This window comes from Thunnus maccoyii, chromosome 1, assembly GCF_910596095.1.
Source record: "Thunnus maccoyii chromosome 1, fThuMac1.1, whole genome shotgun sequence".
NCBI classification, from domain to species: domain Eukaryota; kingdom Metazoa; phylum Chordata; class Actinopteri; order Scombriformes; family Scombridae; genus Thunnus; species Thunnus maccoyii.
In genome coordinates, this window is record NC_056533.1 from 28,499,912 (window position 1) to 28,525,269 (window position 25,358).

At 41.5% G+C, this 25,358-nt stretch overlaps 1 protein-coding gene across 1 annotated transcript; it reads left to right on the forward strand.

Annotated features, from left to right (window-relative positions):
• The first annotated feature begins 3,569 nt into the window (after nt 1-3,569).
• Nucleotides 3,570-25,044, forward strand: nhsb (Nance-Horan syndrome b (congenital cataracts and dental anomalies)). Its single transcript, XM_042408230.1, has 11 exons — nt 3,570-5,088; nt 13,023-13,175; nt 13,279-13,415; nt 14,143-14,187; nt 14,311-14,355; nt 15,013-15,205; nt 15,817-15,948; nt 16,777-16,929; nt 17,372-20,548; nt 20,738-20,861; nt 20,991-25,044. The coding sequence occupies exons 1-11, from the start codon at nt 5,040-5,042 to the stop codon at nt 21,622-21,624; spliced, it is 4,842 nt and encodes a 1,613-aa protein (XP_042264164.1). The 5' UTR covers nt 3,570-5,039; the 3' UTR covers nt 21,625-25,044.
• The last annotated feature ends 314 nt before the right edge of the window (nt 25,045-25,358 follow it).

The window sequence follows — 25,358 nt, forward strand, 5'->3', positions numbered from 1 at the left end:
CCAACAACAGCTAACTGATATATAATTTCATTTTTAAAAAGGCTCAGTCATTTCCTACAACACCTGGGCACTGTAGTTATAGCAAATGTTACTCAAATAGCAGTACGTACTACATCTGTTGGGGACTATTTTCAGCTGTGGATTAATACGTGCTAATGAGCATTTACGTCAGCAGGATGGTGTATGTAGGATTGTCTCAAAATAAACTACAAAATGAGTACAGTTCATCACAATGAAGGAACATGTCACGCAGTGAAATGGTGTTGATCATTGGTGTGTTTTTAATATTTTTGGACGGACACAATGTATGTGTTTGGCACACAAGAATAAGTGTGTGTGAGGTTCTGTATCTGTGATCATGATAATTCTACTGTAGGTGGTCAAGATGTGTGGAATAGAAAAACAAAAGATATTTCTACCATACAAATATCACCATATCTCATTTGTCAGATTTTTTTTTTATCTGAGAAAAGTTCTCTGCTTCTTAGTCTCCTCAAATGGAATAAAAATTGTGAAAATCCTGTTAATCTGGTTAATTTGTAGGTATTATGATGTTTTAAGGGGTTACTGGCCAAAAGGAACCACTGGTTCAGAGTAGGGTCCCTTTATCAAATTTCAAGAAACAATACTATGAGTGTACAGCCACACTAGCAGCTATGCGAGGCTGTACTTCATAGTTACAGCAGTGCTTTGAGCCGAATGCTAACATGCTGATGCTATAATGTTTATCATGTTCACCATCTAAGTTTAGCGTGGTAGCATGCTAACATCTGCTAATTAGCATTAAATACAAAATAGTTGAAGCTGATGGGAATGTCATTAGTAGTCACTAGTAGTTGCAAGTGTTTCAGTACTGTACAGATTAAAATTTTGACCTGATTATGGCATCAGAAGAAAATTCAGGGTTATTAGTATTTATCCTATGGAGGACATGAATGTCTGTACCAAAGTTCATGACAATCTGTCCCATAGTTGCTGAGATATTTCAATAAAAAACAAAAATGTCAACCTTATAATGGTGTTAGAGGAAAAGTCAGTGGACCACCAAAGTGTTAACAAAGTTTCAGGGCAATCCATCCAATAGTTGAGATATTCGATAAATATTGATATTTGTAGAGATATTTCAGTCTGGACAAAAGTGAAAGACTGACCAACCTTCCAACATTGCTATTCTTAGAGCTAATTCCACTGGTGTGACTAAAAACAGAAACTAAATGCCACACTAGACACTGCCATACAGAGTCCCAAATCCAAAGAGGATAACGTTACAATAAACCACCTACTGTAGCAAGTAAGCATTCGCCAAAACATAACAGAGCAGCCAGAAAACGTTAATTGGCTGATATGTGATCTGATGCAGTTGTTGTTGAAGCTAGAAAGAATGAGAACCTAAGGATTTGTTTCTTGTTGTTATTCTAGTCATCAGTTATTATTCACCAAAATCCATGCTAAGTAACTTATGCAAGCAAACAAGTGTACAGCATGTCACTTACCAGGCATAACTATTTAATTCAAACCCAAAGATCCCAGATGACCCATTTGGTACCTCATACACTGTGTGTGTGTTTGTGTGTGTGTGTGTGTGTGTGTGTGTGTGTGTGTGTGTGTGTGTATTATTAGTGTATGCCTACCTTTGCAAACTAATTGCAAGCTAATTTGTCTGCATGCATTCAAACTAAATACACTGTTCATACAAAAGGTACAAGAATTACTACTGACCAAATAGAATAGTACGGAATAGAATAATTTTCCCTCCAGTTTACACTACTCTATTATTCTCTCCATATTTCCTTCCCTGATTACTGCCTCTTTAGGAACAATGCTGCAATATTGATGAGGACTGGGGAAACACAGAAGCCTCAAAAAGGTTGAGAGAGGAGATGAGGCCCTACAACAATATGAGATGATAAAACATTGATCTCCTGCTGCTGCTTTTCTCAGGAACTGTGTGTCCACTGACACACAAACATATTTGTGGTATTTTGACTTGTTTTGTTAATGTTTATGTGCATTACATTGATGTGTTAAATACAGTATAAAGGTTTTAAACACTCCATTTCCAGACAGCTGCCAAGTCTTTTTCTTTTGTCAAATTGTTTCTTGGTTTGGTTTGCTTTTTCCAAATCCAAACATGTTGTTTTCACACTTATTATTTGTACGGAGTATACAAACAAGATATAATATGTGCCTTAATTAGTGAGCTTAAGATGAGTTGAGAGGCAGATTTTGTTATCTTTGGACAGAGTCAGGCTAGGTGTTTCCCCATTTCCAGTCTTTATGCTTAACTAACCTATCAGTCTACAGGCAGTAGGTTCATATTTACCATACACACATTAGGGTGGTATCAATCTTCTCACCGAACACTCACTCTAAGCATATTTTCCAAAATGTTGAACTATTTCTATAAATGTGGAACTAGAGCCAGGAGGGCATTAGACTGGCAGCTAACCTGTCTCTGTCCAAAGTTACAAAGTCTGCCTACCAGCAACTCTCAAAATAATTATAGAACATGGCAAATTTAACTTCACTGTTTGTATATGGATTAAATAAATGAGATACATCATATTAATTAGTGAGCTTTAGAGATGTTGGCACATGACATAAGGGACACGAGAGTGATATTGATTGCCTCATCTAAATTTAGAAAAGAAAGTGTATTTTCCCAAAATGTCAAAATATTCCTTTGAAGCAAAATAGTGGATGAGGCATGGCACACAGCAATGCCCATACAGTGGTTCCCAGCCATTAGTTGAGAAAATGTTGTTTTGTTCCACAGAATAGTGACCTTATTTTCTCCATTAAGATGTTTACCATAGTATGAACACTTTGGCTTACTTGTTTTTCAGTTGGATCATCCCTTTGATAAATCTTTCACCCTCAACATATAGAAACTGTATGATAAACATATGGCAGCCCTCACAAATCCACCGAGCATTTCAATGAAACGGCTTTCAGTCCACATATACTGTACATACAGGCATTGTTGCTGAGTTTATGTAGTGTTCATGCGGTGCCACTAAGGGGCAGTACAGGAGCATTTTTGGTGAGGGGGTAAACATTGTGTGCAGGGCCAGGGAATAATCCCTTGAACATTTAACCTGCTGTTATGTTGTTGATATTTTCTCTGGCTTGTCGTGCTCGCCGTGACGTACTGGATGCTATAAATAAGCTTTCTGGTTGGACTGTTGGCCACTGTGACTCACCTCTCGTAGCCAATACAGACAAGCCGTAGACCCATATAAAAATTACTTTGTTTCAAAGTGCACACAGTCATACACACATGTTACAACATTAATGTTGTGCAGGTCAGAGGGGTTGAGGAGGAGAGAGACTGAACAATAGTGCAGGTGTGCAGCTGGAAATAGGGCTGGGGAAAAGGGAATGGGGATAGTATGATTTATTCATTCTGTGAGGAGGGTGGGTAGAGATAAACATATAGAGACAAATATAGACATCGAGCAAAAAAGAGCAGACAAAAGAGAAACAGAAGGTGACAGAAATAGAAGTATTTATTTATCATCTACACTGTTTCAGACTTCATTCACACACAGAAAAGCATCAGTGTGAAACGTAAAAAGACAATTAAGAATGGTCCTTACATAAAACAAGCCTGTAAAAGTGTGTTTTAAGTGACTTAAAAGATGATACTGATTAATGATTCAGCCTAAGCTCCTCAGGCAGGACAAGCCTTTAAGGCCCTATCCAAGAAGCTCAGGTTACGATGCAGTTCATATGCGGTTAAAAGGTCTGTGATCCTGCCCTGATGTTTCATAGATCACTCAATACCACAACTGGCAAATAACCCAAGGGACAAGAAGCTATTAAAGGCCTCCCAGTAGTCCTGTTTGCAATAAATAACTAAGGCAAGCCAAAGGAACATCCGTACATTTAATATTCCCGACCATGTTCTCCTCTGTCCTGATGTTGACCACTGCACTGGAGTGCGTGCAGACACGTGGTGGGTTTGCATGCGTGTGCAGATATTTTCGGTGTGTCTGTGTCGTTCCCGGCCACGGCGGGGGGCTGAAAGCTGCTCGAGCAGACTGCCAGCTCCACCAGCTCTACTCCAAAGTCAGTGAACTGCCAGAGCTCCAGATTACAGCAGATTACCGGGCAGGGTGCTCATACACTCTCTCTGTCTCCATCTATGTGTGTGTGTGTCATGCTGTTTATTTTTCAACCACATGGGGATGTTGACGCCTAACAATCGGTGTAGACAAAGCCAAAACTTCCTAAATGAAAATTCTGAAGGATATTGAGATTAATTTGCTTTCAGATTTCAAATGATGGTCTTTTCTGCCTCATTGTTGTAATGTTTATCAACTATTTAACGGAAAAAAAAACACATTAGGTGTTCTCTCTCTCTCACACACACACACACACACACACACACACACACACACACACACACTCACACACTCTTAGATCATTACTCTTTGGTGGCAGCAATAGAAGGATTGAGCATGTGATACATATTCCCAGCATGTGGTGGATTAATACATTAATACTTTGTGACTGAATCCCCCTCCCTTCACATATTACTGCATCATAGAGAGATTACGGTCAGGGACAAGCCATGCCCAGGCGGGATCCTACCATCTGACACTGGCAAATGGGGGTGATTCATAGGGACAACAGAGATGGGACAGTAAAGTTTTTTAGTTTGTGATGAAGCATAGGCGCATCATGTGATGCGATGTAGCTCTCAGCGAGGGCCAAAGTGAATTCTGCTCATATCCTAAAGACAAAGAGGAAATATTTCTTTTCAGTGACGTATTGGGCCAGCTGAAGGGAGGAGAAATCAGGGACAGCAGGTGGGTGGGTGAGGAGGTGGAGGGGGAGGGTCTGTGTCTGCAGATGTTGCTAGTCTGGATGTTGGCCTTGCACAGGAATGCTTTAGAAAGGTTCTGAGTCTGCAGGAGTAAACAAAGTGAAGTTACTGGCAGACCGATGACTAGGAGCCTTCAAGAGACAAGGTGGAGCGACAGACAAAGACAAAAAAGAGGTGAAGAAGAAGAAAGAGTGGACAGCTGCTAACCATGGCTTTGGCTTGTCTAGGTCTAGGCTGTGTCCCTGTGCGGTCCAAAGGTACTGTCTGTAATATCAGTATGTTTCTTAAAATATATTATTTAATAATCTGTTTAGTGTGTGGCATTTATTAGCATTGTTTATACTGTTTTTTGAACTTTTTATCAGTCAGTATGTGACTATGATATCACTGGGATTAGTTGCTCCGTGGCAATGTTGCGACATCAAATGATCACATGAGGAAACATAGTTACCATTCTGTCTATATTCATGGCTGTGTGGATTACGTCGCACTAGATATCACTAGACATTATACTAGATATCACTAGATAGACAGGCAATATATTTTTGATAACATACAATTTTGACAAATTTAGGTAAGCTAATTAAGTATTTGCATACTCCAGGATTATGGACATGAAGTTGTTTTATTGAGACTTTGATTATGTGATAAAAAACTGTTCACCCCAATCGCAAAGTTAGTAACACTATCAAATATATCAGGCTAAATGTCAAGGAAATTTGCATAAAATGATGCACAGATATCTAGAATTTTCCCATTTGCTAGAATCATGCAGCCATGAAAAAAACATGGAGTCTTAGGTTTGAATATTTCACTCAATGTAAACATCATATAGCTTCAAAGAAGCGTTGGAGCAAGCTGATCCAGAAAATATATGTGATTCTGTCAGACAGTGCAGAATAAGGCAATTTTAACAACTTTAAAGCTACTTAAGGGGGGCTGTATGGTAAAGGGTAAAAGTGCAAGTGGATATTAAGCTTGACAGCAGCTTTGCTGAATATGTAACTTTTCAGCGGTTGTATTCCACTATGTGCAGTACGCTCAGCCAGAAGGGATTTCATAAATAACAATTATTTCTCCAAATCATTAAGTGTCATTCCTGCAGTGGTTGCTACAGTTTAAACACTGCTATCATTTGAAAAATCGATTTTACTACTGTTGATGAGATGAGGTAATGTGTGCTTGACTGCTGAGCCACTGGAGGTCCACTAACAGTATACAGTTTTTCCTCTGCAGAAATGGCCAGCTAGTGTTTCTTATATAACAGCTGTCTACTATGACAAGATTCTGCAGCTACTGCCATAGGGAGTGTGCTGCCTGACCCAGATACACCCTAATACATTCTCTACTAATGACTTACATTCACTCACATCTGGACCGGAGAGAGAGAAATCATATAGCTGTAGCAGAAAGAGAGAGAGCATTATTAAGGCAGTGACATGTGGAGAGTTAGTGTTCTCATTGCAAATGTCATGGATGATTGTGCCTGGTTGTGATGTTTTTATAGGTCGTTGGCACTGCTTTTTTTTACACTATAGTGTATCCTCTGTACATCTGTAAACAAGCTGGAGCTGTTCACTGGTTTGCTGTGGTCTGCTACCGACCTTCATACCATAATTTTGTAAGCACAAAATGATCAAAATCATCTAGTCACTGGTAGGATTTTTTTTCTACAATTTCTTAGTTTCTAAGAAAGAAATTAATTTCTAGTTCATATTCTTGTTCTCCACTGTCTTCTTCTTCCTCTTTCTCTTCCCTAAAAGAGCCCACATCAGCCAAACCTCCCAGATATGAGGAAAAAACTCTTGGTATGAGTTACTATTCCAAAGAGCAACAAGAGCAGCCCAAAGGTCCTTTTCCCAAAAACACCTCTCGGGGGATCCTTAAGTGTTATCACCTCCTGGTCCTACAACGGGTCCTTGTGCCAGTTGATCATGTATAGAACACCTGCAGTGTGGTGGGACATCCTTAAAAGATGCAAAAAACACTTTGACAGGGTCATCTCAGCACAAAAAAGCAGCAGTTTGACACAGAGGTCCTTGGAGTTGCTGCTGAGTCAAACTGATTGCAGCTGAGTGCTGCCACACTTCTGAAAGTATCCAAAACTTGGTCTGATTTGGCCTGAGAATCAGCTCCAGTATGCAGCACTAAGGCTAGCTTTGGGTCCCAGGGAGGCTGAGTATTGTGACTCCACTATAGTTTGAACACACCCTCAAGCCCTTACACTCAGGGTACAGATAAGAACCCAGAACAGCAGAAGGCGAAACTATTCATAGCCACTCCAAGCAGCAACACTTGAAGATGGATGAAAATCAGGACATAACAGACAGGGGAAAAATGTGATATCATTTAAATATGAATATAATGGCAAACACTTTCAGACGCTCCTGGAAGGGATTCAGGGTGTTGCACTCAGCAGTACACAAAAAATAGTTGTGTAAAGAATGAAGAATGAAAAGAGACACCTCTGCCACACCTGGCCAACTGTTGCATGAAGTGTGTGTAAATGTTGGATTGCCAATTTGGGAAAGTTACAGAAATTTCAAGACACAGTTGCCTAATTTCCGATGTCTGAGAGGTGTGGTGGGAGTTTCAAACACTGTTTGACCTTCCAACAAGCAGTTCTGTTGAAGTTTAGTGGCGCCTTTAGACACCTCACCACAAGTGCTTCCATTGAGATGATTCACAGGGGCACAACATATTCATATATATTCTTATATCCAGCCGTTGATCCCACTTCCCACATAAAATCCAAATTGCATCAAAGTTCATACACAATCAAGATGTTAAGCATTTGCATCACCACTGTGTTTTGTGATTGCTTGAATCCCATGAATTGGCTGCGTTACTCTCTTTTCCATACTGCATTGTATTTCTTTATCACATACCTCCTCCTCTCTCCTCTCCTCTCCTCTCCTCTCTTGCTGCTGTTGGCATGCAAGTCCTGATGATGACACTGCAAGTTGCTGACACTGCACCTGCAGATTTCAGGATGAGGGGAAACAGAGATGGAGGAATATAGTAAGAAGGAGAGTGCATTAGATGAGTGTATATGTGTGCTCCATATTTTGGCTAGTCCTTGATGTTAGCAATGGGTAACTCCCAGCATAAGCTTCATTACAATCAAAAGCAGATGAGGAAAAAGAGAAGCAGGACAGCAAGAGCAAGGCGGGAGCAGGACAATGCAGGTAGGATAGCTGGAGTCTGTTTTGAGCTACAAAAATTTAGATTTTGTTACATGCTACTGATCACTGGCTTTTAGAACTATTTGGGGAAATTACTTGTATTCCCAGTGGATTCTTGTGAGATATGATTACCATTGAATCCAGCAGTGTATTGGTCATGTTTTGCAGTGTTTTTAGGGCTATAAGAGTTGCCACCAGAGGGAAGGTCGGCAAAGTATTGGACTGAGTGGTCAAGAGAGGAACATTGATACACCCTGTATGAACCAGTCTAGTGTTTAATACCAATTGCAAATTAATTGTTAATGTATTCTTGAGTATGCACATATTCTGCAATATGTGTTAAGTATGAAATCTTCTGTGTGTGAGTTTGTAGCCATGCATGCTAGTGATGGTGTGGCTCAAGGGATGACAGTGAGGACTGGCAGTCGGTTGGTAGGTAGGTCCACTACTTTGGTCCAGCCTGAATATCCTACACTCTATTGGATGGATTGCCTTGAAATTTTGTACAGACATTCATTGTCTCCAGTGTACGAACCTTACTGACTCTGTGATCCTCTGAGCGTCACCAGCAGAAGACAGTTTTAGATTTTACTATAATATCTCAACGTCTATTGGATGGATTGACACATTTTGTACAGACATCCATAGTACCTATACCATAAATATAGTTTTTACCTGGATGAAGCTCCAGTTCTTTGAGTATTTTTCTACGTTGTACATGCTCTGCCCTCTAACTAGCTCTGCTATTGGTTAAAATCTGAGTTGAAGGCCGTAGGGATAATATATAACCCCTGCTGGGCCCCAACCAACACTTGTCTGAACCCACCCAAAAAACACCTCAGTCTGTTCCAGACAAGGTCTCCCCAGACAGTGCACCAAGCACTGAGACACTGAACCAGCAGTCATGTCCCTGAGATACGACTGCATAAAGCCCAGCTGCATGATATGCTTTATGACCAGTGCTTTGTGGGCTTCCGTCTCCTGCCTGGACACAGCGAGGATCAGCCAGTCATCTATGTAGGTTGGGATTCTCACACTCCTCTCCTGGAGTGGCACCAGTGGCACTGTTTCCACACCCTTGAGCGTGTGCAGAGCTGGGGAGTATCCAAACGGGAGGCAGCAGTACTCGTAGTGTTGTCTGCACAAAGCACAGGTACTTCCTGTGGTGCAGCAGGATGGGAACATGGAAGTACGCATTGGTCAGGTCTTTTGAGGTCATCTAGTCATCCAGCCAGATGCACGCCAATAGCTGATTGACCAACAACATGATCAACATGCGAAATGGTCTCTGTACAATGTAGCCGTTCAGAACGCGCAAGTCCAAAATCAGCCTCATGCCCCCCAACCTCTTGGGCACAGAGAAGTATGGGGAGAAGAAGCCTCTCCATGCCTCCAAGTGGGGAACCTCTGATTGTGAGTGAACCCCTGAGTGCAGCTCCTTCTCTAGAGCCACTCTCTCTGCAAGGATGGAGAGGGAAGTCTGATGTATACCGCTGAGCAGTGACTGTCGTTGAGTGGCAGGGCAACGGGTTTGGCTGGGAGAGTTAGAGTAGGCCCACCCGTGCCAATCCTTCTGTCCTAGGAGGGAGTGCCTGGGGGACCACTACTGAAATGGCTGGGAAGCGGCTAAAGTCAGCACTGATACTGCTGAATTCCTCACTTCATCCTCCCACAAGCTGATCACGGAGGACAGTGGGGAAAATTTCCTGTATGGGCTAGGTGAGGCCTCTGCCTCTTGTTTAGGTCCCCTGTGCACATTCACAGATGAAAAAACCACCACCATCACCTATAATAATAATTTTAAAAAAACACTCACCTGCGGGGTGTTTTTGCTGGAAAAATGCTCCACTGTCACAGTGTTATGGTTGCCATAAGGGGCCAAAGGGTTAGCTGGGATACCATGACCCCAGTCCTCACTACCACTGACGTCATGTGTGGCCACAGGAGCATGGGATAAACCGCATGCGGGCAAGACTTCCCATGGGGCTGGGCACAGAGGCCTGCGGTGAAACCCTCGTCAGTAGCCCAGGAAGAGGATGGCTGCCGCGGCAGCGGGATTCCCATCCTGCCAGCAGCCGAAGCAAAACAGGCCGGGCATGTCATCCTGTGGGTAGCGATTGGCTACCTGCGGCTTGTCATCCTTAAAGAGAGCCATCGGGTCCTCGAGGTCATAGGCTCGGCGGTCATCTTATTATAGTCCACCCAGGGCCTAGGTGGAGCCTTCGTGCCCTCTGCCACCAGTGCTAGGTTGGGGGAAGGGCAGCTGGGCTTGATAAAATGCAGCACAGATGATCATCCTCCAGATGATGACGACCCCGGCAGAGGAAGCACTTGCTAATTAGGAAACGTAAACAAATATGCTAAACTAAGATGGCAATTATGGGAAAGATTACACATGCTTAGCATCAGCCTTAGCATTAGCATTGTCAGTGTAAGCATGTCAACCTCATGGATGTGGTTAGCATGATCATTTTAGCATTTAGCTCAAAGCACTGCTGTGTATAAGTACAGCCTCAAAGAGTGGCTAGCAAAGTCATTGGCTGTAGACTATTACTCTTGTTTGATCACATATAGAGTAAAGCAGCACGGGACATGTTGTTGAGTAATGCTATCTTTTTATCATAATCATGCTATAATGATTATGATAAGAAGACACCTTCATAGCAGCAACCAGAGATAAAGAAAAAATGAGTACAAAAGAGAGGGAAGGGATGATGAGAGGAAAGATGAGGGAAACAAGTGGCAGGGAGTAAAGTCACAGTAGCAAATCCACCAATTTAACTGTATCACAGCAACTAGGTCAGCACTCTATGAAGACTGTTTTCATAGAAACACCTTTGTTCCAGGCTGGTTCCAATATTCTACTTCTCTGTACCTCTTCCTTGGCTCTGTTGATGGTAATTACTACTCACAACCAGGACTAAGAAAGTATAATAGCATGCTTTTTTTGGAGATTTTGCAGGTCAATTCATTGAGCAGACAAGCTATTTTCAGCTAAGACAAGGATCTACCACACTTTCCATATTATTCCCTCATTTCAGCTTTCAGAGAAAGGTAAAATAATGTGACTAACCCCATAGTTGTAAAAATTTCTCTTGAATGTATTTCAGTTTATCTTAACATTTCTAACCCTTTTATGTCTATACTGATATATAAAATCATTGCACTTGCCCAGTGAGTCTTCTGGTCGTATATTTTCCTATGAAGTATTTAATAGTCATTATTTTCATCAATGTTAAACACACAAGATTTGATATGTGCAACATGAAAACAACTTTGAAGGTAACTGTACATGACAGTCTTTGGGGGGGAAAGCTGTGTAATTGTTTATTTAGCGTGAATAAGCTGTGCTTCTTTAACCCAGTAGTTTAAATGGGCTGAATGCTGCAGATGTGAGCTTGCTGATTTAATTGCAGGCAAATACGAGCCTTGATGAGCAACAAAAGGTTGCCTGGCTACTGATGTACAGTGTGGCTTTCAAGGACACAATCGCATTTTGAATTCTGAGTTAAAAGAGGGAAATAGGATTCATAATAAAAGCTAAAGGGGCTCTGAGAGCAGATAAGAGAGATGGATAATCACAGTCCTTCTCTCACGCTCCTCATCTGAAAATCAACCATTTTAATCTCTGGAAATGAAGTTAGAGATTCTCAGTTTTACATGATTCATGTAAAACTGTAGTAGCAGGATTTTTGTGTTTTCTGATCACCCTGTAATAAGAAATTGCAGTGGAAATAAACATGGAGGACTGAGAAATTTATGGTGGTCTGCTGGTGTATGCACAGTTGGTGAGGTGGGTTTAGCTGCCACCTGCTGGCAAGGAACGGCCTTATCTCATGTTTTCATGTACAATAAAGAAAGACTGAGGATTGTGATATTTTTCATACCAGTATTTCTAAAAAGATTTTTGCATATCTAGTTATTGTTCTCCTTATTGTCCTTTGTTTTGTGTATTTTCATGTGTTGACTGGCTTTAATGTGAGACCTCTGCCTGCTGGTAGAAAATTGTGAAGCCGGGCCTGGATGTGAGCTTTTTGAAGGTTTCTCTCTCTGTTATTGTCTTTCTGGTGTTGGTGGAACAGGCACTGAGAGTTGAGCCTCATTTGTTGGCATGCCAATCAAATGTACTATTTCAAGAACCACTTCTTAAAGTGACAATTATTAGTTTTGTTTTATTTATTTATTTTTTACAAGAATTATATTTTGGCCTAAACAAGGCTGGGTTAGTAACTGGACAATTCGGACAACTGCATCAGAACCCCAGACACCTAGGGGCCCCTTCAGATTAAAAGTACATCAATGGTTTGTAGTAATTTGATTAACTGCAGTTTTGTTTGGGAATATGTACCACTACAGCACAATATCAACTAAGGGCCTCAAGATAGATACAGTATTGTTGCCTAAACTTGATGCCCTTGTAGGGATCCTATGTCAAAATGTAGCTTTAAGATAATCACATGCTGCGTATTCCAAAAGAAATTTGCGTTTAATCCTATTGCCTCAGACTAACTGACATTCAGCCTACCAAGAAGCCATAGTCAGTTATATGATTATTTGGACATGTGTCTATAAGGTTATGTTCTTATGTTTCTTTGATTTGAGTGTGTACACCCCTCCAAAGTCTGGATAAGGTGCCAGAAAAATATCAGCATTTTAGAGTGAACTAGAGGTCTAAATTTTACAAATTCCTCGGTATTTAGTTTACTGATGCAGAATTTTAACCAGCAAGGTCTTCCTCAGACAAAAAACAAAAAAGTAGTCCATTTAGACACAGGGAAAAGTTCCACCTTAAGTTTGATGATGCATGATACAAAAAACACCCACTAGTAAAATTTACTTTATACATAATCATACTTGTGTTAAAATAAGTGGGACGCTAAGATACATGCATACACTTTATGTTAGCTCAATAAGATGCGTTAAAATGTATAAAATCATACAGTAACAGTTTTGTTTGTAGAGATTCCCTTTTACATGTTATATGTATCTCTTCTCTCTCATCTTAGCGGTGTCAAATCTGGATATAGAGAGCAAGCTGTCGGTTCACTATCAGGCTCCATGGCACCAGCAACACAACGTGTTTCATCCTTGTACCCGACCACCATGTCTGGAAGAGCTGCACAGAAGCGCTCAGCTCAGTCTCAGAGCCCTGCACCGAGGTAAGAGAGGCTAATACAGTCTGCATAGTTGTATTATGTTGAGTACGTATTTCTGTGCATATGCATGTGTTTTCATGTGCATGCTCATGTTTGTGTTTCACAGACGAACAACAGAGCCAGCGGTCCACAAGTCGGGAGAGGAACAGGGTGACCATCTCTATCTCAGTGGCGCCCCCCATGCCCACATTCCCCTCACCACACACCATCCGCCGGCAACAGAGGAGTCGCCTGGCACGAGCGGTAAGTATCATGCACTTAATGGCAGGGACTAAAATTACATTATGTGGTTGTATTTCTTACAGGTCCATTAATTAGAAAATATGGGCACACATGACAATTTCAGTCTTCAAAAAAAGTTTATCAAATTGCAAAAACCAAAAACATTTACACAAAGTTAACTTGAAACAGTCATTATTTAAAAACTGGACAGTTTGCCTTTTCCATGTTAAGTGAGCTAAGGAATAGAGAGGAAGACACTGCAGTTCATATGAAGTAGAACACATTTGTCTAAATCATATTTTTTTATTTTATATTTTTTGTTTATTTGACACCTTTGATTCTACATGTTTTGCAACAAACTGACATAATATCTCATTTTGATGTTGCCATGCAGCAAGAGAGAGCAGAGAGGGAGCGAGAGTTAGACTATCAGCCCAGGAAGGTAAAACAGAAGTTCGTCTGTGTGTTCATGTCTGCTAATGTCTAACTTAGGACACCTGCTGTACGATTTGTATTATAGGTACCTGTTTGTGTGTACAATCACTGCTTTGTGTCTGGGGTTCATCTAACATCACATGTAGAACCAATGAACGCATTTTTTATTTACATTTTGTTTCTTTTATCATGTGGTACTATTAGTACCTATTACTATATAGAGAAATACATGAAAGGCATGTTCTGTTAAGAATTTATCTTTTTTTGTCACACTGACTTTACCTTCATTTCTTTCTCTCTCAACCTTCTGAAGGAGAGGACAGTAAGAGAAACAGAGATCCAGACCATACAGAGAAAAGTAAGAAAATTCGCTGACGGATGTTAAAATATTTTTAAATATCCTCACTAAACTACTTGTTAAGTTTTTCAGTTTGCATACACAGAAATATTTGTTTACATGTGTGCTTTCCGGCTGCAACAGGAGAGACCAGGAAGAGAAGCAGATATTCAGACGATCCAAAGAAAGGTAATAAATATGTTTGAATTATGAACTGTCAACTACACACAGTAGTTGACAGTTCATACAGCCTTATACAGCCAAAAAATTAAACTCATATATTTCTTGTGTAGTTGAAAGACAAATTAAATTGGGCTGAATTTTGATAAAAGTATTAACATATGAAAAGAAAACATAGAATATATATATACTTACATAAGTATACTGTATAACATAGATTTTTGGGTCTGTAACTGGAGAAACGAAACATTGTTTCATTCATCCTTCACCTTTTGACTTTCTTTAACCTTTTTATTTACATCTTTTTAATCTTTACTCATGTCATGTCATCTGTTCTGTTTTTCTTTTGTTGTACTTCGTGTTTATAGTTTGAGTGCTTTTACTCACTTTATCCTAATGAAGGTTGCATCTTCATTCCATGGAATAGAAAGGTATTGAACATTTATGTTGTGTTAACTTTCTGTTTGTCCTCAGATTAGTTCAGTCTAATTTAATAGCATCTACTGATGTTAGAGAAATGGTTATATACAGTAGTGGCTACATGTCATCAGTTTAAATATTTTGTTTTTAATCTGTCCAGCTAATTAAATTGTGTATTAATACTATAGGACTCAATCAACACTTAGAGTGTATATAATGTTGCTGCTGTCTATCCCTTTCTTCCAGGCTACCTCGACAGGGGAAGGTGATGGTGGTGAGGTCTTAGGAGGCCACAGAGCCAAGGCCTCAGCTCCCAATGCTCCCTCGACCCAGGATAAACAGACAAACTGGTCCAAGGAAAACCTCCCACCATCAGATAAGAAGACAAATGCTGATTCTCATGCCATCTCCTCCTGTATCATCCCCATCAATGTCACAGGTAAGATAAAGAAGGGAAAAAAGAAAAATTTAACCTGCAGTGCAGAACTTTTACATATAAATGAGCGTCTGTTACATTCAAGCCCTTGCCAAACAAGTTCACACAATGCTGATTAGCCTATCATTGCCAGATAAATCTCTGTATCTGGTATCAGGTTTGACATTGCCGCGCTGGATGGATGAATGCATACTGTGCATACTCTATGGGTAGGGCAAGCGCATCAAAGACTTCTGCCAGTCAAGCCGGCTAACTTCCAATTAGCTCTCTACTAACTTGAATGGGGATAAAATAATTTAATCATGTGACTCTACTAGACTTCCCGAATGTTATCAGGCCGAATGGATCAAACTCTGATAGTGAAACAAGTCATTTCATGGGGATTGATGCTCAAAACAATTTAACCACCGTTTTATAGCTGCAACAGTAGCAATGGAATAGGCTACGGCGGAGCCTGATGTAAGCATGTGTCGACAGTATTTTTGTAATTACTCTCACTGCCAAAAGGGGAAGACAAAAGTCCCACACTCCAGTTTTAAGTAAGAGCAAAGTTGGCAAGGATAAAACAGGAACCAGCATTTATATGGCTTATGTCTTCTGTGTTGTTATTTCAGGAGTTGGATTTGACAGGGAAGCAAGTGCCCGTTGCTCTCTAGTCCATTCCCAGTCCGTTCTTCAGAGGAGAAGGAAGCTAAGGAGGAGGAAGACTATTACAGGAATACCAAAACGAGTACAACAAGACATGGGTATGTTATGGTGCACATCTGCTCCATGATGGACAATTTAGGGTTATTTTACTGTCTATATGGGTCTTCATTTTGTAGGTTTGGCAATTGTTGCTGTTTATTCATATTTTACCAACATTTTACAACTTTAATTGCTGAGATCTGGGCCATGACCATGCTAATACATCCATGTGTCAATTATGGGAAGCTGAATGTTTTTCTGTTTTGTTTGCATGTGCAACAATCACATGCAAACAAAAATACTAGGTCTCCCATTAAAACTGTTACCTGGGATGTCTCTGTGACTTAAGGGTTGAAACACAGACGATGAACCAACCTTTTTATTTCTCTCTCACTCGTCTCCTGTCATCAGTCCACTGTCACTGCCTATTAAAGGCAAGAAAATGCCCCAAAAAGACTGTTACCCAAACTGTGCTAGTTAATTCTCTTGGTTCAACTTTGGCCTATTTAATTGTAATTACCATAGACTGTTACACATGCATGCAGTTTTACAAAGCAAGGGACAATTGTAATGTGCATTTCAGATGCTTTCACCTTACATTTGTTTTTGAATCCAAAAAATACGGGTTTAGAAAAATGGCTAACCTGTGAATTTGTGTAGAATCTGATAATCAGTCAGGGAGCTCCTAAATCTCTGCAAGCTAGTGAGTAAAATGTTACCATTACCTGTAGGATTAATGACCAAAACTACAAAAAAAAGATTAAGTTGTTCACAGACACAGAAAAAAACTCCAAATGTGGAGACTATGTTTGGTTATCTTTTCCTTACATCGTCTTATGAAAAGATTTTTACATTATGTCCAACATGCTTTGTCACTTTGCATTCAGACTCAGATGAATCACCAGTAGCCCGAGAGCGCACAGTGATCGTCCATGCCAATCCACACCAACTCTCTCTGTGTCAGGAAGACCTCTCAATCAGTGGTCGCCTTCATCACACTCGTGACTCTGGCTGCCAGACAGATGATTTCCTTATAGCATGTAAGTTCCTTAGAATGGACAAGTGTGTCTGCCTCTTTATCCCAGTTCCCTTTAGTCTGTCAGGCTCTTATAATTGTGCTACAGACTAAAAATAAGTTTATTAAATTTAGTCCAGCTATAAATTAAGATGTCTGACTTTGCAGTCTTTGCTATGATGATTTTGTAGGATCATTTTTATGGCTGGATAAACTTACAGTATGTTCAGAGGACTAACTGGTTATTAGCCATTACTAAGTTTGAACAGGACAACTAACTGTAGGCCTTCAATAATATCAAATCAGCATACTGTCACCCTCAAACTAGATTCATCAAAGTGGGATTAAAATGGTATATAAATGGCACCCTGCTATTAAAATGGGGTAGTCCATATGGCCAACATCAGTGTGAATTAAGATATGTCTCCCTTTGTTTCCCACTCTCTTTTCTGTCATTCCCTCTTCAGGTACAGCTGCTCCCTCCAGACGACGCATTAGAGCTCAACGTGGCCATCAGGGAATCCCTGCCTCTCTGTCCCATTCAACAGGCAACATTTCTTCCCTTGGTGACCAGTCAGACTCCACATACACTAGTGCTGCAGCCCATGGTGGACGCTTGCGATCTCGTAGCCTTCCGCGAGAAGGTGGACGCTTGATGGACAGTGATGACGATGACGATGACAATTATGATGATGACGACGACGATGAGGAGTTGTCACCATATGAAGCAGAGGACTTTATTCCACCTGGTCCTAGTCCAAGGATGAAGATGATGATGATGAAGGATGAAGAAGAGAGCACAGATGACCAGGCAGCTCCTGAGCCACTGCAACTTGGAAGCCTAAAGAGGTTGCAACGATCTGGAGAGAGAGACAGAGGGGGTGGAGGAGGAGGGAGCCCAGAGCATAGCTGGATGGAGAGGGGCCGTTCTCGCTTGCCCCGCAAGGCTGACATGGGCAGCTGTGAGATTTCATCGAGTTCAGATACTTTCAGCAGCCCTATTCACTCTGTGTCTACAACAGGAGTCCTGGGAAGCCATGTTGACCACAAGGAGGACCACCAGTCATCAAGCGGGAACTGGAGTGGTTCCAGCTCCACCTGCCCCTCTCAGACCTCTGAAACCATTCCCCCACCCTCTTCTCCACCACTGACAGGCTCATCCCACTGTGACTCAGAGCTATCACTCAACACTGTGCCCAATGCCATTGATGAGGGATTTTCCCTGGATCCTTCATACCACTCTGACCTCAGACCCCAGGGCCAGGGCCACAGGTCAAGTTCATTCACATCCTCAGCCACAGACCAGCTGGATGATGCAGGGGTCAGTACAGCCAGTGAGGGGGAATGGACATATCCTCCAGACCAAGACCAGAATGATCCAGACCAAGACCCTGACCAGACCCACAACCTAAGCCAGAGCCATGGGTTAGCCCAGGAGTACAGCTCCAAACAAGGTCTAGAAGACCAAACCTGTTTCAGTGACAACAAGACCATCAACACTGAAAAAGACCCTGGCTCTCATTACCCATCAGACACAGAGGGTTTCTACTCCTCTTCTGTGCATTTTGGGGAGTGTAATCAGAGTTACAGAGGATACATGTATAACTATGCAGACCCAGGGCCTCATTGTGGCCAATCAAACACTGTGGCAGCACCACTATCCCATGGAGTTTACACCCAGCCTTCAGCTGACTTCAGAGCAGGCACTATGACCTTGGGGAGGTCCAGTCGTCCACTGAGGAAACCAAAAGTCAAACCTCCACCACCCAAACGAACCTCCTCACTTAGGGACACGAGTAGTAGCGTTGATGTCGGAACAGACACGCAGGCAGATCAGGATCAACCAAAGATGGTTAGTGAACAAGAACTTACCTTGTCTTCCACAGATATGAAGCTGGATCTAGAGCTTGGAGGTGCTCCAGAACCATTACAGACATCTTGTCTTGTGGCAGAGCCTATGGGAACATGGGGAATGGGGTTGGGTGAAACTGTGGACATAGTAGAGCCCATGTCCTTCAGCTCTGCAGATACACATTCATTTAAGGATGAAGGTGCTGTGCAATCTGACTATGCAGATCTGTGGCTTCACAACACTGAGCTGAAGTCCAACAATGGTGAGTACGCGTCCATGTCCAACTCAAGCACCGCCACAGGTACGACTGTCATGGAGTGTATCAAGTCACCAGACAGCTCTTCCTCCTCCACAGAAACCCAAACCCAGGCCCTTGCCCAGGCTTCAGAGACTAGGGCAAGTAGTCCACCTCTCCCACCTGGAGACTTCAAACTTGGATCACCTGAGAAGCTGGCTGGCCTGGCCTCACCATCAAGTGGCTACTCCAGTCAATCAGAGACTCCAACATCAACCTTGCCCTCATCTTCGGCAGCATTCTTCCCAGGACCTCTGTCACCCTCAACTGGCAAGAGAAAGCCCAAAGTGCCCGAGAGGAAGTCTTCTCTCTCTTCGCTGCAACACTTCCCCAGAGATGGAGCTTCCATTTCCTCTGGCTATAAAAGAGACCCAGACTTCCCACCTCCACCTTCTCAACTTGATCTCAATGTTCTTCATGGTGGCTATGTCAGACACACACTATCCCACAGGACACACCACATGCACACGCTCCACCACAGCAAACACAGAGTTGCAAATGTTTTAGCCACCGGTACAAAGTTGTTGGCCCCTGAGGCATCAAATACCAACCCTCCGCTGAGTTCAAACTCTGCACCTTTGATTCCCAGCTCAAATCTATTGGCGATAACTCCGTCTGCTCTTCGTTCAGTTCAGCTCCACTCCATCAGTCAATCTACAGACAGCGCTACCACTGCAGACCAGGAATCAACAAGTGGAGCTGAGACTGCTACTAGACCCAAATGTCCTCCTAGTGGTTCTACTCTGGCTCCACCTCCTATTAACACTAGGCCTCTTCCTCCTCGCAGACCACCTCCCAGACCCCCAGCTCAGGACCACACTTCCTCCCCTGAACATTCACAACCACCTCCCCCTGGCCGCCACCCTGATGGGCCTCCATCCTATGAAAGCCTACTACTCAGACAAGACCGCTATGGACCTGGAACCTTCTGGGCTATGACGGCCTTCAGAACCCGGATGGACTCATCATCAGAACACTCTGAGGACAGCTCACCCTTGCATCGGCCCGTGCCACGTGCTCCCCACCCTTCACCAGTGGATCTACACACACATATCCACTCACACACAGAATTCAGAGGGCTCACGCACTCAGCTCATGCACACTCTGAGTTTAGGGTTTTGGGGGAACGCTCGTTCTCCCAGGATGATGATGACGATGAAGATGATGAGGAAGAAGAGGAAGAGCAAGTGAAAGAACCGCCGAGGGCTGCATGTTCCAGAGGAGGCATGCGATCAGACCACCCTCCACCCCCAGCATATGAGTTTGCTGGGGGATCCCACTTAGACTCAGGGCCCTGGGCTAGTCCAGTCAAAGTGCCTGGTACCACAGTGGAAACATCGCATCCTTACCTAATCAGCGATGCAAGGAAAGGAGGACAAGAAGAGCCGGAAGAAGAGGAGGAAGTGACATCAGGTGCTACCAGAAGTGCCCATCAGCAGCCACAGGAGAGTAAAGACGACTCCACCACTCCTGACACTGAGGACTACTTCAGTAAAGGTAAGATTTAAAACAGTTACATGCTAATTTCCAAAAATGGAGCTAATAACCTCTTCAACTGCTGGTCAATCATGCATTAACCTTTAATCATAAACAGAGAACAAGGTTTAAAGGATGGTTATTTCACCAATTGTATACTAAATGATCAGACAACCAGATGACATGTGATAGGAATATCGTTTGCTACAGATTCCACTCCCAGTGACAATTCACTTTCCCCTCTGACGGATGACACCAAAGTGGATGATGACATTATTATAACATCACCCAACAAGACCCGTACAACTGAGGATCTGTTTGCCATGATACACAGGTGCTGTCAGTCTTTTAGTGGTGATTCAAACTTAATTTATTATGTTTATGTTATTTTGTCAACCATTTATCTATCCACTATCTGTCTAAATCTTAATTATGACTAAACTGTTCCCTCATTTCCTCATAGATCCAAGAGAAAGGTCCTGGGCCGTAAAGATTCGGGAGACTTGAATGTGAAGTCCCGTCTCTGCCCTACAACACCAGTGACCCCTGGCAATGTCTCCACCATCATTATCCCGCCAGCCCCTCCTCTCAACATCCCAGCCACCTTGGCCACTGCTGCTGGGTCACAACGAGCCCCTGTGCCCATCTACCGCAGCGCCAAGAAATCCAGCACGTCCAATGAGGAGTTCAAACTCCTCTTGCTGAAGAAAGGCAGCAGGTCTGATTCCAGCTACCGCATGTCTGCTACAGAGATTCTGAAGAGCCCTATCACCCCCAAGACCCCAGGGGAGTCCCTTCAGGAAGGGCCCATTAGACAGGTGGAGGAGCCACCCTCTGCACTCCAGGAGCCCCCCATTCCTGGTCTGGAACCAATCCAGATAACAGGTCTATTTCCCAGGGCCAACTCTGAGAGTTTCACCCCCAAAACCCTGCCCATGTCAGCTGCATCTCGACAGGGCCGTTCTCGGATCCCCCCTGTAGCCAACAGCAGTCGCTACAGTACACGCAGCCGCCTCTACACAGCCCCCATGCAAGCCATTTCTGAAGGGGAGACAGAGAACTCAGATGGGAGCCCCCATGATGACAGATCCTCCTAAAACCACCCGATGAGAGATGTCCTCTATTCTTGGCTGTGCCCTACATTTGAAATGGCCCCTTCTACTTTTATAATCTTGGATAGGGGTCTCATCAAGGCCAATTGTCAAATGCTTGCAACACATAAAATCTGACTGTTGCTAAAATGCACCCAGTATTTGGATCTACTATTCTATTTAAGGGTGTTAGACAGTGTTGTGAGTTACTGAATCATAAAGGTATGATTTTGAAAACTTTGAGAATATACCTTAATACTGTATTATCAAAAGAATAGCTCCCTCATAGTTAAAAGAGCAAAACTTAAGACCTATTTTGATTGAACTGTCTTTTTTTAAAAATAAAAAAACAGTCCAGAATGTTTGGTAAATTATGATAAGAAAAGAAATTTTGTGGAGAATGGACAACGTGCGCGTGCATGTACAGACACATGCAACATCCACTGATATTTCTACTTCTTGTGTTTTGAGTGGTGTGGGTGTGTGTGTGTCGCTGAGGAACTGCTTTCTCATGAAAATTAAAAATTCTTATGAAATTTAATATACTTTCAATTTTTGGTGCCCAAAGCAGTGGCCAGACTTCCCAGAGTCCATACTCAATATTCCTGCCAACAAGCAAGGGTTGTTTCTTGAGGAAGTTACCAACAACATTATCTCAACACAGCACCAACTTATCTATTATATTTCCATCTGCAGACCTGGCATAGAGAGTATATCACACAGAGCCAATCATATATTTCTTCACATAAATTATATCCAAAAAGATAACATGATGCATGTATTTTTGTAAAACTGCGCCTCAGAACATGATGATAAAGTTTCACCATGTTGCATGACCCTATATGGAAACATCCCCTGGATCCTGGTTTCTGTCGACATTTTTGTGGTTCCTTTGTATTATAAGAATAATTAATCTTTCACTGTGAAAGGTTTTAGTGATATCTGTACCACATTGCCAGTGATCTAAGTTGATTTATCTCAGATTTGAGTGTCTAACAAGAAGGAGCAAGGGCTTGTGCCTAGATGGGGCCCATTTGTCAAAGAAACAGGCTAATTTTGGACAATCGCACAGTGGCCTTTCTCTACTAGAGGTGGTTGTTAGTAGGGCAATTTTAAGTCCCTGCACATATACATGGACTTGGGCCATGTTCCACCAGAATCACATACTTATTTAAACTCAACCTTAAAATCTAGTATGTATAGACTGATTAGAGCTTTTCCAGTTGCTGGCCAGTTGCGCTGTGCTGACTTGAAGTGGAAAAGGTGCATTTCAACGCAGTTTTAAAGATACCATTGAGTGCAGACGGTGAAAATGCTTTAGAAGGTCCTCAATCGGTTTGACTAGAGGTTAATCTGGAAAGGTTTCCAAGAACCAACCTCTCTTTTGCACTTCATGATTCTTCAAGAATATTCCTTGAGAAGAAAATATATCTTATAATGAAATCGCATATGTATATTTGTACTGAATATAAAATCATATCTATATAAAACAATGAGCAGAAATTTTATAGGGAATCAACCTGAGTGTAGCAAAGAAAAACAGGTCTCACTGACATTACACACAAATCTCAACAATATACACTGTTCTCCTCTCCTTGTTGCCTCTCCTTCATTTGCACTGACCCAGTAGCATTAGACAGGTGAAAGCTCAACCCAGTGGCTGGTGTATACCATTTTGTCTTACCCTCCAAGCTTTATATCACAATATCTGCAAGAGAGGAGACAAGAGGAGGAAAGGTCTAGATATCATCAATATTTAAGCGTCAGCAATGCATCCATTGTTGCAACCTTTTCTACTTAACACCAGAGTTTGGCGTAAAACGTGTTACCGAAGGAAATGATCATCAGTTTAAAGTTTGAACTCTCACCTGCCTACCACAGCAAACACAACACATATACTTCTTACATTGAGAGACCGTACTTCAATAGAAACCATTCACTGTATTCTGTGAATACCTCAGCAAGTATATTACTGTTTTATTGTAAATGCTATAGATAGATAGATAGATAGATAGATAGATAAATAGATAGATAGATAGATAGATAGATAGATAGCAAAACCACAACTGTTTGATACTCAGCGAATCTGAATTGCAGAACTGACACTGTGTAAGACGGAGAGAGTAAAAAGCTGTGAACTGATTATTAGAATTTTACATTCATCATACCCATGCTGAAGCGCACTTGTTCCTGTTCATTGTTTTATTTGTTGTGTTTTCTATCGCATGCAATAAGTAAAGAAAAAAATAGAAGAAGAAAAGAAAAGGATACCACCATATCATTATTTTTATCTGAGGGATGTCTCCATAACACGAGAAAAGATTTTGTATTTTCCGTTCAAATGTCAAGTTCAATAGTGTGTTCTATAGATGTACAAACTGTCTGGCTAATTCTGTTCTGTATAGTCGTGATCACAAACAGGGGTTTATCTTGTACTGTATATCTACTCACTGGACAATCATATGTTTAAGAGACTGTAAAGAAAATTATATAGAATCTGTCAGGAGGAAGAATCTGAACACTTTTGGTGCTGGGTCCTAGTCTTGCTGGAGCTGTGAAAGTTGGAGTGAGAGACATACTTTCCAGGAGAAACTGCTGGTTCACTTTAAAGTGCATATCTGGACTAACTTCTTTGGATAAAATAAATGTACAAATAAAAAAAACAAAACAAAACATGGAAATGGAAAAGTAACCATTCATAGACCCAAAAGCTGATCAAAAAGTCATTGTTTTTACTTTTGACTCACTTCAGAATTTTCTGATTCCCACAAAACATTTAATATTATTGAATAATTAATATAAATGAATCTGTACGGTTAATACAGTATTACATGAATAATGCAATGTGACTCTGTGAAATACCATTTTAAAAGTTTGATAACAAAAACACTCAGTATTGACAATTTGTTTAGTGGGATTTTTCCATATTGTACCTGGCGTTGATGCTATAAGGGTATTTTTACTGTTTCTTTCATTTCTGAAAGCAGTGGATAGTTGATTGATTGACACAATTTGATTGGAAAGACAAACTGTGAGGTTGCCATACAGACTCTAGTTTAGCACTCATTTAGCCCTCTCAAACCTCAGTCCTCAGCAGCTTGGGAATACAACGAAACAAAAATCTATAACCTTTATAGAGTTTTCGTTCCAGCCTGTTTTCCAATGTCTGCACGCAATTTTGCCCTAAAGGGAAGTGTGACAACAACAACTGGATATTTTTTCAAAGGTGTACAGTATGGAATAACACTAAACAGACTTTAAAATATGTGTTAGAGAACACAAAAAACACAGATGTTGAAGACACAGTGTAACTGTCTATTTAAAAGAAGCTCCATGTTTAAAACTAGCTAGGACTTAACAGATTTGAATCACTTTTGTATTTTTGTATAAACCTGTAAATACGTTTTTAAAGAAGAAAAATGTTGCAAATTCTTTCTTTTGTAAAATAAATAAATAAAAGAATAAAAACAAAGAAGTTTTTTTTTCAAAGTTTACATGATTATTTCCAAGCCTTTGTATCTTTTGGAGCTGTGCAACACCTTCAGTCTTGTATTTATTTTTTGGGGGGGTGGGTACAACATTGTGAAAATTCCATTATTCTATTACTAATTCATTTTAACAGCTCATCAGGCTGCTTAGTAACTGTGCATAGAAAAAAAGCCAATAAATGTGATTGCGTTGAAACGGAAGGCCTTTTGTGTGACACTTCATTTCCTCCCAATCTGAACCAAGTGCATGGA

What these genes read in the sequence shown, in the direction of transcription:
- nhsb (XM_042408230.1), top strand. Translation starts at nt 5,040, where the DNA reads ATGGCTTTGGCTTGTCTAGGTCTAGGCTGTGTCCCTGTGCGGTCCAAA. An exon ending in TCCAGACCATACAGAGAAAA is followed by an intron (nt 14,188 to 14,310) that starts GTAAGAAAATTC and finishes CGGCTGCAACAG; the next exon opens with GAGAGACCAGGAAGAGAAGC. An exon ending in TTCAGACGATCCAAAGAAAG is followed by an intron (nt 14,356 to 15,012) that starts GTAATAAATATG and finishes CCTTTCTTCCAG; the next exon opens with GCTACCTCGACAGGGGAAGG.